The sequence below is a fragment of the Chaetura pelagica genome, unplaced genomic scaffold, assembly GCF_000747805.2.
Source record: "Chaetura pelagica isolate M959 unplaced genomic scaffold, ChaPel_1.0 scaffold1222, whole genome shotgun sequence".
NCBI classification, from domain to species: domain Eukaryota; kingdom Metazoa; phylum Chordata; class Aves; order Apodiformes; family Apodidae; genus Chaetura; species Chaetura pelagica.
In genome coordinates, this window is record NW_009952494.1 from 346,960 (window position 1) to 360,790 (window position 13,831).

Genomic DNA, 13,831 nt, shown 5'->3' on the forward strand with positions numbered 1-13,831 from the left:
GGGGCACCATTTCAACCCACCCCCTCCTGGAGACAGGGCTGTGATCAGCTCCTGCCACGGCTGCTGGGAAGCACCCCAGGCACAGGGAATGCCTTCCCCTGCTCATTGTCAGGCACAGGAGGACAGGTGCACCCTCCAGACACAACCCTGGTTGCTCCAGGTGTAAGTTTGCCCCCCCGGGGGCTCCTGTGGAGCAGCGGATGGACGGGCTGACAAGGAGGGGGAGGTTGAGCAGAGCCCAGCTGGAACAGGGCATGGGAACAGGGGCTGGGGCTGCCCAGCAGGAACAGGGAAAGCCAACTCAGCAACATGCTGAGAGGACAAGGGTGAAACCTCAAGCTGCACAGGAATCTCCTTCAGCTGGAACCACCCCGTTCTAGCTGCATCCCAGGCTAACATGGCACAGGAAGCACAGGTTGCACAGGTTGGTGCACTCACGTGCCAGGCTCACTGAAATGAGCCTCTTTTCCCCTTCACGTGAAAGTAGGCAAGACAACCAAATGCTTAAAAATAACCTTCCCTATACACAAAAATCTGTCAGAGACAGTTAACTTCCTTTTTTTCCCATCTACACTACAGTGTTCTGTTGCACAAACCCTACCCATCTGCTTAAGAGGAAGAAAAGGACAAATAAACTCAAAAAAGACAAAAGTAAAACACTCTGCTTCTTGCCCTTCCCCAGGAAAACCATTAATCTTCACTTATTTTTGGGCAGGGAAAGCACAGGTGTGAGTTACCAAGCACGTGTCCCTCACAAACCACCTCTGCTCAAAGCTGATGCTCTTTGTGTAGCTCCCTGCATCTCTCCCCTGCAGAGAGAACAACACACCAGTCATGCTGCTCTGACCCTGATGCTGAACTCATCACCCCTGCTTGCCCCTGCAGAGCCTTTATGCCAAGAGCATCATCCTGTGCCCAGGGAACAACACAGTATTGTACCCTGCATGTTCCCAGCTGGGTCCCTGATGCACTTACCTTGCCCGTGGGACTGTCCAGAGCAGGAGGCAGAACCTCCACGTCCAGCACCTGCTCAGAAAGCTGTGTCTGGAAACCCAAGTCCTAAGGAAGAAAGCAGAAAAGCACGTCAGGATTCTCTTGTGGGCTCAGCCAGTGGGACTGAGCAGCACAGGGACTCCTGCCACTGATGGACCCGAGGAAACTGCCTGCAAGACCAGGGGAGGACACGGGGACTGCAGGGCAGTGAGCTCTGCCACACCAGGCAGGGCTGACCCTGCCCGTCCACACCAGCAGCACATCTCCCCCCAGCCTCTGCTGCTCTCATTTCTTGGTATTGCTGCAGATTTCCTGAGATTTCCCCCCAAAGTCAGCTCATGCAAGTTGCCCAGAAGCTGTTCACCCTCCCAGCTAATCCTCCCTGCTGGCAGAGCCCCGGGGTCCTGGCTGCACATGTCCCTGTGTGTCCCTGTGTGTCTGTGCCCACACGTGAGCCCCACACTGGCCCTGTTGGAGGCAGCAGCCCCTGCCAACACACAGACTTGTCCACACACTGATAAATAATGATCTTCTCAGCCATTTGCTGGCCATGCTGCCTCTGCTCCCACTGGCAGATGGCAATGGCAGCCTCCCATGGAGATGAAGAGATGCTGATGGGCATCTCCCCCCACCCCAGGGCTGTTCTCCCGTGGGGACCCTCCAGAGCCAGGTCTCCCAGCCAGACCAAGTCCCCTTAGATAAATCTGCTGAGGCCCTTAAAGCACAATTTTTACATTGCTTATTGTTTTCCTTTTTGCAATTACCCAAGTGCAGCCCCAGCTCCAAGTGACCTACTTTTCCAGGGATATCACCTCCCCAGCAGAGAGAACCTGCTAAGTGCAGAACAACACTATGGGACTCTGCCCTGCTCTTAAGGTCAAAGCTCAGCCCTGCAGGAGTGGGGAAGCTGGACTGCAAGAGGTGGGCACAGCCTCCCAGGGGAACCCACAGCCAGGAACAAGGAGCTTTCAGCCACTCACCACAGGCTGACCCAGCACATGGTCTGAGTGTTTGGAGACTTGCAAGTCCTCCCCAAAGTCACTGCTCCTGGACAACTCTGAAAGCTGAGAGGAGATATGAGTTACAAGCACGTGTCCCACCCCTGCACCTTCATCCAGGCACTTCCAACAGGACTAGAAATGACACCAGGAAGACAAATCTCTCTAAAAGACTCTCAAAAGTAGCCTACAGGAAAGCTGGGGAGGGACTTTTTGTAAGGGCACAGAGTGATAGGACAAAGGGTAATGGTTTTAAAGGGAAGAGGGGATATTTAGACATTAGGAAGAAATTCTTTAGCATGAGGGTGGGGTGACCCTGGCCCAGGTTGCCCAGAGAAGCTGTGGCTGCCCCATCCCTGGCAGTGCTGAAGGGCAGGTTGGATGGGGCTTGGAGCAACCTGGGCTGGTGGAAGGTGTCCCTGCCCATGCAGGGGGTTGGATCTAGATGGTCTTTAAGGTCCCTTTTAAATCAAACCATTCAATGATAAGGAAGAAAAGGTGACAGAACACCATGAGAAACACCAAGGGTGTGATCCACAAGACAAGCACAAAACACCACTTCACAAAGATAAAGGACTGAGGAGGGAAGGCAGGGGTAGGAGAGGGGACTCTGCAGGGCAAATAAGTGCTCTTCAAATATCCCTGATAAAGGGCACTTGCTCACTGTCCTCTGCTCCTTCTGCAAGGACCTCTGCAGCTCTGAGAACTCTCTAACCTACCATATAGGTGGGGAAAGCCACATAGAACAGTATCACCATCTGAGAAGGACTTTCAAAGTACACTTTGGCCTGCCCACCCCATGGCAGGAAGGGCTCCTGCCCTCCAGCAGCAGCTGCTTGGTGGGAACACCCCTGTAGCCCTGCTGGCTTCAGCACAACCACCCAGGCACGGGCAGCAAGGATGTGTTTGTAACAGCAAAACTTTCAACTTGAGGCTCTCCAGGACAGAACATGGTTTCCAGGCTCAGTTTTATACCTTATAATTTCTTAAAGATATCAAACATCAGTGGAACCAGAGAAATCATCAAAATGAGCAGGAAGGCAGCAAGGCTGGAAAGAGATTGCTCTTCAGCTCTTGCATTGGAACATTTTTGGAAGACACCAAATAGGAGTGGACTCTATGCATCTGCCTGGCACCCCAGGTGCAGGGGCCGGGCCAGGCCAGGCACCCATCTGCCCTTGGGACACCTCATGGTCCCTCCCCTCCAGGGGCTGTGCAGGGGGATGCTCTAGGGGAGCTGCCAGTTCTCCTTCAGCAGCCAGACTGGGAGGTGGTGTGCTTGGCATTTTTGAGCTCCAGCTCTGGAGCCAGCCCTGAAGTCCCTCTCCCCCCTTCCCAGCAGATCCTCCACAGAGCTGCAAAGACCTCAGCTCCTCAGTCTTGGCACTGCAGCCAAGAGGAGCAACACAGGAGAGGAAAAACACAGCAGGGTTGGGGCTGAGCTTTATTGTTGAACCCTCTCTCTGAAATGGTGATTTCTCCTCCAACATGACACAGCTCAGGGGTTCTGCCAGGCAGTGGCTCTGAACAATATTTGGGGTGTGCAGAACAGCATGATTGCCCTGCTCAGTGCTGAAGATGCTGATGGGGAAGCCAGAGCACTCATGTCCCCCCAGACACCCCGTTCATGAGGCAAGGGCTCACCAGGGCTTATGAGAAAAGAATTAAGTGCTCCAGGAGCTTTCCTGAGTCAAGACCTCACAATGCAAGGGTCCTGAATCAGGACCAGACCTGGACCACATCTGGGTCCAGGACAGACAACTCTGGCCCCCAGGTATTTCTTTCCACCAGGACAAGTGTACAGAGATGGGCAAAGGGTGTTTGTTCAGTACCTTTGAACAGAACCACATCCAGCTCTGAACTGAACACTGGGAGCAGGGGCTCTGATTTCTGCAAGGAAAGTGTGTGTGCAGAGGGACTCACACCACTTGTAACTCATGTGAGCAGTCAAACAAGGTATTTTTTAAAAAGTAATGCTCAAGTTAAAAACATGAAAACTGTTTTGAAGGGTGATGTTCAGGACTGACCTGAAAGAAGCTGTTAATATATTTGATTGAGTTACCTTTATCTAAACTCTATTATTTGTTTGTTATGTTTGAGACACCTTTACCCCATCATGAAATGACCAAAACCAGCTGCAGAGTGAGGTGGACACCTCTGCTGGCCCTGTACAATGAAGAAGTGAGATTCACCAGCCTGCAGGTGTCAGAAGGGGTGCAACTCAATCATCTGAACCCCACACGCAGTTTCCTGGCAGAAATCACCCTCATGGGCAGAGACTTCTCCCGAGGGTCTGTTTGAGGAGCTGAACAAGCAGGATGGGTAATTCCCATCCCGTTGTGCCAGTGTCCAGTGGATAGTTGTCCCTTCCCAGGACAGCAGCTCCCACACCAAGCCCAGCCTGTGCAGGCAGGTCTCTTACTTCTCCAGCATCCAGCCTGATCTCTGCTTCCACATCAGCTGCTGCCTCTTCCCTGCTTTCCTTCACTGACTCTTCCCCAGCAGACAGGGTGCCAGGAGCTGCAGCCAGGCTCTCCAGCTCCTCTTCCTCAGCCCCTCCAGCAGCTGCAGACACAGCTCCAGGCTGCTCAGCACCACTGGGCACATTGGTCCCTGCTGCACTTCTTTCCCCCAGAGACTGGGGCAGCTCTTCAGCTGCAGAGATGTCACCTTCCACCTCAGCATCTTTTGTGCCCAGTAACTCCTTCCCAGCAGGTTTCCCATCTGAATTCTCCTTGTCCTGGCCAGACAGGCTACTGTCAGCATCTCCAGAACGAACGTCCACTGGAGTTGGAGGGCACGCAGCATCAGAATCCAAGGAAGACTCCTGCCCTTCTTCAGGGTGTCTTGATTTTAAAGACTCCTTCTAGGCAGCAAGTCAAACACAATTATAGCTACAACATTCTCTGCCTCCTCTCTCTGGGAGGATGCAGGGGTCAGAAACAGCATGGGCTGTACAGCAAGAAGCAAAATCGCAAAGCTTTGGGTGACTTCAAGACCACTTTGATTTCTTTTCATACAGCCCTTTTCAAAGGAAAGGAAGCTCATTAAGATAAAACACGTTCATTTCTTGGGCTCAGACTTTTTTTTTTTTCTTCATCTGTTGCTTTTTATTCACAGGATCTCAGTGGATAAGAGTCAGCAGTGGCTGCTGCAGGAGCTGCCAGCCCCTGGGAGCACCTACGTGCTCTGCAATAGACCCATTTATGCTTCCACATTGAATCTATTCAGTAAGAGATTAAAATTTGCAAGAGACTCTTCCTGGACATTTAACTTTGACCTGAAATAACTGGAGAAGGGCAGGCAGGACACATTCCACCTTCCAGCAGGTCAGGCCACTGCTCTAAGCTCAGAACAAAACCATCCCCAAACACAGAGTGAGAGATGGCAGAACCCACTGGCCTTGGGAAAAAACCAATCCCAAATTAAAGCTTAGTCACCCAAAGGTTCGACTGCCTCTCCCAGCAGCAGGGAGGCCCACAAAGCTCACAATGAAAAGTGAGATAGCCAGGAGGAAGCAGGAGAAGGTTCCCTCATCAGTATGCAAACAAAACTGCTCACACGTCCTACTTTCTCGCTGTTTTATTAATGCTGTGGTGCCTTGTCAGGCATTAGCTGCATCCTGTACAGCCTGTACCCTACACAGACTGCATATTTGGAGGGTGTATTTTTATCAAAGAGCAACTGGAATGTTGGCAGCTTGAAACCCAGAGCTGCAGCAAACAGAGAATGTCTCCCAGCACATCATTTGTCTGAGAGACCTTCTCAGGGCTGAGAGCACCATCCAGAGGGACCAAGTCACTGGGTGCTGCCCAAAGCCCTGCAGTTCAGAGCCTCTCCTGCAACTCCCTGAGTAATAAATACAAGTGTGCAGCCCCTTTCCCCAGGATGCCTGGTGAGCAGAGACCCTCAGACACCACCAAAGCACCAGCCACAGCTCTGCAGAACCACTTTATTCCAGAACCCACAAAGACATGTGAACAGCATCTCTCTAGTGTTGCTCCACTGGAGGAGCCCTCGTTACACTTCCCTTTGTTAGGGCACCTGGGAAGAGACAGGTCACCAGTTGTGCTCCCTTTAGGACAGGCTGGGTTTGGAGTTGTCCTGGGACCTCTCACCAGGACAGTGCCTGAAGAGATGCCAAACCAGACCAGCCAGGATCCTCATGCTTCCAAGCAGCATACAGGTATTTCCCTTCGAGGAGCACAACAGAACATACCAAGGTATCCAACAATACTCTGCTCACAGATTTCTCCCAGGCAAGTGTATCTCAGTTACTAGAATATCCCAGAATAATTCCTGCAGTTGGCAGAATCCTATTTTAAGGACAGATACAGACAATTTTTTACCTTTACACCTTAATGACCACAAATGCAACTCCCTGGAAGAGGGAACAATGCCAGACACAGGTGGAGGAGGAGGAAGCTTCTCCTCCTGCAAAACCACACTATGGAATTTCTATGGATTTCAGAGCTAGGACAAGTCAGGCAGGTTATAATTGGCTTTATCTGATCTTTTCACAAGCTATAACACCTTGTAGCGAGCAACACCAGCTGATGTGAAATTTCTGCCTATCAAATCATCCCTCCCAGTGCTCAGCATAAGTCTGGAGAAAAGCACATTGATACCAACAGGAGCAGGTTTTGAAAAGGCATCTGGTCTGGAGAGGAACAGTCTGTTTGAACAGCAGCCACCAAAACCAGACCCTGCTCACCCCAGGAGACTGGACAACTGCATCACCTCCTTGGGTTAAGGTTGAGCATGAGATATGACAAAATATTTTTTTCTACCTTTAAAGAGAAAAAGGAGGAAAAAAATCTCAGCTGCCTCCAGAACATCTCTGAAAGGGGAGGTGCTGCCCCCTTGCTCTCCAACATCAGGCTGCTCTCAGACACAGGAGGAGAGGCAGGGTTAGGTTTGCTGGGCCTCATGTGGGGAGCACCTGCTCTTGGTGCCTCAGTTCTCACACCTCTCCAGGCATATGATGCTTTACCTAGCAACACACACACCAAGCTGCTAGCAGAACCACAGCACAGCACCAGAAGCTGCCTACTGCATGCAAGGCTCCAGGGACATCATGCAAGCAGGACCATGATGTCAGAGCACTCATCACCTCAGCCAGGCTGCCAGGTTCCTCCACGGGGCTGCTCCTGTGCTGGGGATCAGCTTCAGCAGCATCAGCCACCCCTCTGCCAGCCTCCTCCTCCTCCTCTTTGCTGTCCTCCTAGCAGGTGAGGTAACAGCCACTAGCAAAAGTCCTCACAGCCCCATTACTCTCACAGGCAGGGGACCCAACCACCTTGGAATAGGGAGTGAGGGCTTAGGGCTCTCCCAGGTTCCAGGGAAGCAGCAGCTCTGCTCCCTGCAAACACCCCTCTGCAGGGACACAGGCTGTGTCCAGTGACAGAGGCAGCTCCCTAGCACACATCTCCATCTGGCAAAGTGGTGAATTCCCACCACACCAAGGACCCCCTGCCTGCCAGTGTTCACCCCCAGAAGGACCTGGGCACAAGGCAGGTCCAAACCAACCCCCCCCAGGCTGCAAACACTGCACTGGGGATCAACTTCTGCTGCCATGGGACCCTCTCCCCAGGCACCCCAAGATGCTTCCACACCTCTTCCTCCTCTTGTCCCTTCCAACAGCATCCCAAAGGCCTTTTGTATTTCAGGGCAAACTCTGGTATTCCTGCAGCAGCTGTGAAAGTTGGGCTCAGGTGATCATTAACCCCTCGGGCAGCCAAGCTAAGCTGCCTGGAACAGGTCCTCTTCTCAGGAGCACTCTTACCTCACACCTACAGAACCCCAGCATCTGACCTGGGTTTCATTTTCAGTGCCTTGTCCCTGCTCCAGAGAAACCCACTGAAGGGGCTGCACTTCTTCCCATCCCTTTCTCTTCATTGTAGCCTCCACTCTCACCCAACATCCTCCAACCTCAGCAAGTCACTAAAAACCACACTCAGTTCCTTGAAATGCAGGGAAAAGCCTGCGGGTCAGGGCTGATAAATCACCTCACCCAGGGGCTGCTCATGGGAATCCTTTCCCCCTCTCCCCCAGGGCAGGGAGCTGGGGCTGCAGGCAGAGCTGGGCTCACAGCAGCACCTTCTGCTGCCATCTGATGGCACCTCCAGCCAATTACCTTCCCAGAAGGGCACCAGGATCTGATCAGGACTCATGTCACCCATCTGGGTTAGCAGCCTGGCTGTCGGGCAGCAATTGCCATTTCTTAATGGATTCCTGAAGCCCTGCTGAGGCACCAAAATGCCAGGGCAGCTCTTTGTTCCCCAGCACATTAACATCTCGGTGACGAATTGGGCTGCTTGTTGTTTGGAGATGAGGGAGAGTCAGGCCTTTCTTTTCCACACCTACTTTAGCAGAAGCCTTTGCAGCTCCTGCCCAGCACTCTGAATAGGTTCTCCAGTAAAGCACTTTACAGCTTAATTTTTTGTAAGCTGTGAAAAGGATCAGGGAAATACTGTAAAACACTTTTAAAGAAATTTAATTTGCCTTTCAGACACTGGAACAGAATTTTCAAAGCAGTGAGAAAGGATTAATGTCAGCTCAAACAGTTGGGCTGAAGCACCAGAGCTGCTTCCCATTGTGCCTGTGTCACCTCAGGCCTGATCCCTGCCAGGAGAGCACAGGCAGAGCCCAAACCCCCAGGGAAAGCAAAAGCTCTGCACAAGGCCACACGTGTGGCTCTGACACTGTTTCTGAGCCAGGGAGCTCCACAGCAGTGCAGGAACACAGGGCTCAGGTTGCCACAGAAGAGTAGCCACACACGGGCCCATCAGGAAGCTTCTCAAATTCTTGTGGCCCCAGTGACACTGTAAGAATGGCCTTTCCAGAGACCATTCCCCTCTCTTCTTCCCACTGTAAATTCAGCTGAGAATGAGCCTTTCCCCACACACTGAGCAAGCCTTGAGGAAGCAAACTGCTTTTTCCTCAGCAAACCCTCCTCCCACAACAACTGCAGCAGCACCTCCCAGATCTGAGACCCTCTCTGCTGTTCCATGGAAGAGCAAATTTCCAGCTTGCCCATCACAGCCACATGGCCCAATTTTCTCTTTCTTCAGAAACAAAGCCCCACACTGTGCAAAGATGCCAGCTACTCCAATTCCATCTACCAAACCACAAGCATCCTCCAAGCACCAGCCTACCTTGGCTACCCACATCTGTCCCCTGCAGATGTGTCTGGCTGCTCACAGACCCCCCAGCCCTGCTCCAGGTTGTTCCTGCTCATCAACAACACATGAAGCTCATCCCTCAGGCACCTGTTCTGCCCATCACCCACATTCTTACCTCAGAGTTGAAGCTGCCTCCCAGGGCACTGACATCCATGTGCAGGTTTTTGAGCAGTCTTGATGTCCCATGGAGGCTCTAAAGGTGTTTAGAAAAAGGAGATGGTGAACCCAGAGTTCTGAGCTCTGCAATCCCACAGACCCCATGGGAGGCACTGGGGGCTCCTCATCAGTGAGGGAAGGCAGCAGAGCCAGGGGAACACTCCCAGACAAATAAGCCTATAACCAATTCATTTTGGAAATGCAATCTGGCAGGTATGGATTTATAGGGATACAAGGAGACAACAGGATTAGACAGAAGAAACGCAGAATGAATTAGTGCCCTGAGCCAAAGAGAGGAGCCAGGGGCAGCCAGCCCTCCCCAGGGGAACATCACAGCTTCCCATTCCTCATGGCTTCACCCCCTCTGCCCACTGACCCCAGGCTCACCTCATTCTCACTTTCCTCCTCCTCTTCCTGTCTCCCCTCATCCTGAGCTGCTGTGGTCACTGAGCCCTCTTCTTCACAGACCAAGCCCAGCAACCTCTTGGTCTGGCTGGTGGGCTCACAGGCCCCTACAGGCTGTGAAGTCAAAAGGAAAAGGCAATGAGAGGACAGTCAAAGTGAGATACAAACCCACCAGGACACAGCAGCAGGGAAGCTGCAGAATTCCAGGAGGGGGCTCAGAATAAGGCTGCTGCCCTTGTTCTGCTAGAACGTGCCCAGCTGGGATAGGAGCTGTTCTTCACTTCCCCTCCCAGCAGGGAAGCTCCTGCCCTAAAGCCACAAAACACCAACTCAGGCCAGGCCGTAAGACACAAAGGGTTTGAAATCGACAGTAACAAGACTTAACTCTGCAAGAAAACCTTCCCTGAAGCTGCTAATTGGTGTGTTTTGCACACGCATTGTTTTGTTTGCCTTTAAAAGCTCAATTTACCACTTAACACATTTGTTTAGCTGACCCAAAGGTCATGTTTCAGAAACAAGCATTCCCCATGTTTATAAACCTTGCATTCAACCACAACACTGTTCATTTCAGCAAACACTTGAGTGAAAAGATTATTTACCAGGTTACATTCTCTGAGCTGTCACCTCCATTTGCAGACAAATCAAAGTTCTATTAAGATTTACCCAACAGACTTTTTTCTTTTTTTACAGTCCTTTTGTTTTTTCAGCCCCTCTCCCCAGCAGTAATTGAAAATTCTCTCTTTAATTCTGCTGAAGAGAGCAGAGAGCTCAGCACAGGGTCAGCACTGGGCTCCCAGGAGGCAGCAAAAGAAATCCAAGGACAGGAGGGCACTGGGGGGTTTCCAACAGAAAAGTATTTCAAAGCTGACGCGAAATCACAAACACTGACATTTAAGCTTTAAAGGACCCCCCAACCCGTGCCCTTTGGCAGGTTCCCAGCAGCCAGAGCCTTACCTGCAGCCCTGCCCTGGGGACAGAGCCCCCCAGGCCCCCCAGGTTCCTGTTCCACGGCCCAGGGAGGGCACCAGTCGGGCAGGGCGCGAGGCGCAGCGGAGCGAGGGTCCCCGGGGGAGCCTGCACGGGTGCCAGGAGGGTGCCTGAGGGCTGGAGGGACAGAAGGACTTGCTGAGAGGAGAGCAGGGCTGCACAGCACACCCCCCTGGTTTTGGGAAGGCAGAAGGTGCTCCCCTGGGCAAGCACTGCCTGCTGAGCCTGAGCCCACCAGCCGAGCTGCCTGGGAGACCCCCTGCCCAGCAGCACGTGGGACCTTCAACCACCAGCACTGGGATCTACTCCCACATTTTGTCTTCCAAATTCCCCCTCTGAACATGGGGGATTCCTTGACAGCACCAGGGTGATCCAGAAAAAAAAAAAAATTATTCTATTTTTCCTGCTACTCTGCACAGAGTGAAGTCGAAACTTCTGCTCTGCCCCAGCTGCACCTGCCACCTCTCCAGACCAAAACTGCTCCCTCACCTGGCAAGACCACAGGCTGAAAACAGAGCTGCCCGGCTCACACACTGCAGGGTGGGGAGAGAGAGATGAACATGCACTGATCCCTCTTCCACCAGGCCATTTAAACAGAATAAACCACACATTCTGGGCTTAACTAATCATTCCCTACATCAACTCCACGCACAGAGCAGAGGGTGTGAACTGTCCTTCAGCAAAGACAAACTCCCTTCAGCAGGCTAAGTAAAACTTTCAGGATAATCTGCAGTTTATCAGGTATTTATAGTCATAGTTCTTACCAGCTAACCAACTGCTACCACATGCTGGTAATTAGACACCTGAGCAAGTGATTTGGAGGAGCTGCAGCTGGATACCCACAGCAGCAAGGCAGCTAATTAACATTACCCACCTTTTTAAATTTCAAAACAGGTTTGGTAAATTTTTGCTAAATTGCAGGGGAGGCGGACTGGCCACACAGCTGCAAATATTCTCCTTGAGTCACTTATGTCTGCTGGTCTCCCTCTGCCTTCATCCCACCTGGCTGGACACCCTGCTGGGGGCATTTATCAGAAGGACCCTGAAGGGAGAGCCCCAGGCTGCACTGCCCAAATAGGTAAATATTAGCAAATAACTAAAACATGCCATATAACTATACATATCTTATCTCTCTAGAGTAGAAATATACACTTATTTAACACAGAACTAGGTATGAAAACAGGTGTGTGTATTTTTGGCCATTTGAAATGGTCTATATACATACAAAAGGAAATACACATGGGAAGGTTTGAGGCTGAGTTGATGCCTTGAGCAACAACACAAGGCACCATCTTCCCTTAAGGAGATTTCTCTCATTTCTGGCCAAGGGAAGGTAGGAATTACTTGCTATCACTTGGATATGAAAGGAATTTGGTTATGCTTGCAGATCCCAGCAGCAAAGCAGACCAGCCTCACACATCTGCACCCATGCCCAATGTCTGGGTATCACACCACACCTGTGGGTTTGTGATCCTGTTGGATTTTCAGCCTCCCAACCCTGCTGGCCAGGATCACTGTTCCCATCCCACAGCAGCAACAGCACAGAGCCCCTGCTGCTCAGCCTCCCCCCAGCAGAGCCTACTCACAGTAAGTGGCTGCAGTGACTGCTTCTCCTTCTTCTCTTTCTTTTCTTTCTTCTCTTTTTTCTTCTTCTTCTCTTTCTTCTTCAAAGCACCCTGTGCCAGCAGCTTCTCCCTCTCCTGAATGACGAGCTGTTTGTAGTGGCCATCACAGGGGTGTTCCCACTTGGACTCACCGTTTGCAAAGTTGAAGTAGTAGAGATCACCAGTGACATCCTGGCTGTGGGGCAAAGCCAGGAGAAGTGAGGAGGGGGTGTCCCCAGCCCCAGGGGGTATATCCCTTGGGGCATTATCCCCCCCAGGGAAGGGCAGGGGTCTGCCAGGACAGCAGCTCTCACCAGGCCTTCCAGGGGGGGGGTATTGGGGCCACCAGACACTCCTTGGCCAGCCAGAGCAGCTCTGGCTCCTTCTCAGGGTCGATCCCGATCTCCTGTGCAAAATCCCAGACTTCTAAGAAAACAGAAGAGGAACCTGTGGAGATGGGCTACACCAGGCAGTACCACCCAAGCTCTAGAGCAAAGGCTGGTGGAGCAGGCAGACTGCAAACTGCAGTTACCTTTGCAACTGGAAAGCTAATCTCTCAGCTCCACCTTCTGTAAAACCCCAGTTATCCCACCCTCTCCACCCAAGCTCTCCCAGATTCCTCTTTTCTTGATACACCTAGAAATGACTTGCAGGTTGGAACCCTCTCCTCACTGCTCCTGTGAGGACAGGCCAGCTCACCTTTATCTTCAGGGATGTAGTTCTCATCATACTCTTCCTCTAGAACCAGCTGGTCCCCAATGCAGTGCACAAGTCTGTGGGCCCTGATGGGGTCCATCCACAGGTCCTGGGGGAGCTGGAGGATGCAGCTGCTAAACCTCTGTCCATATCTGAGAACTCATGGCAGTCCAGGGCGGGTCCTGCTGAGTGGAAAAAAAAGGTCCCAGAGCTGTTGTTTAAAGCAGGGGAAAAGGAAGACCCAGGGAACTACAGGCCAGTCAGTCTCACCTCTGCACCCAGCAAGATCCTCCTGGAAACTCTACAGAGGAACTGAGCACTTGGGGACTTTGGAAACAGGCAAAAAAATAAGCTGAAATGAGAAAGGGGAAAAAATGGGAAGAGAAAATCAGTTTCCCAGAGCTTTTTGAGCAGAGAATCAGCACTGCCCAGGAACCTTGGCCCTGCTCACCTTCCCAAAGAACATTTGGGAAGCTCAAAGAGGATCCTAACTGAATGTTGCTTTGTCCTGAAGGCAATTCCTTAGATCCACCACAGCCGGGTCCCTGTCCCTGTTTCCACACGGGTTCAAACACCCACAAGTTGATTTCCCTGCCCCAGCCCTGCAGGGCCCCACCTGCCCGGCATCAGCCTCTCATCCCCCCCTCACACAGCTGAGCTGCTCCAACGCGGCAAAACGACACCCACTTTTACCCTAAAACCCCCCAAAATTCGTGAAGCTTTCCCGGGGAGGGGCAGGGGCCGCGGTGGGAGCGGCAGGAGGAGGGGGCTGAGCGGCGGTACCAGCCGGGCTGCCCCCCCTGCCCCC

At 52.1% G+C, this 13,831-nt stretch overlaps 1 protein-coding gene across 1 annotated transcript in view; it reads right to left on the bottom strand.

The window, feature by feature from the left end:
• CEP164 (centrosomal protein 164kDa) overlaps window positions 1-13,831 on the bottom strand; it is a 49,531-nt gene that overhangs the window by 28,286 nt on the left and 7,414 nt on the right. The window contains 10 exon segments of the mRNA XM_010008898.1: window positions 976-1,059; window positions 1,974-2,057; window positions 4,414-4,857; window positions 7,105-7,215; window positions 9,291-9,368; window positions 9,719-9,850; window positions 10,691-10,840; window positions 12,310-12,523; window positions 12,642-12,753; window positions 13,027-13,089. Of these exon segments, the coding sequence (XP_010007200.1) occupies window positions 976-1,059; window positions 1,974-2,057; window positions 4,414-4,857; window positions 7,105-7,215; window positions 9,291-9,368; window positions 9,719-9,850; window positions 10,691-10,840; window positions 12,310-12,523; window positions 12,642-12,753; window positions 13,027-13,089 (1,472 nt within the window).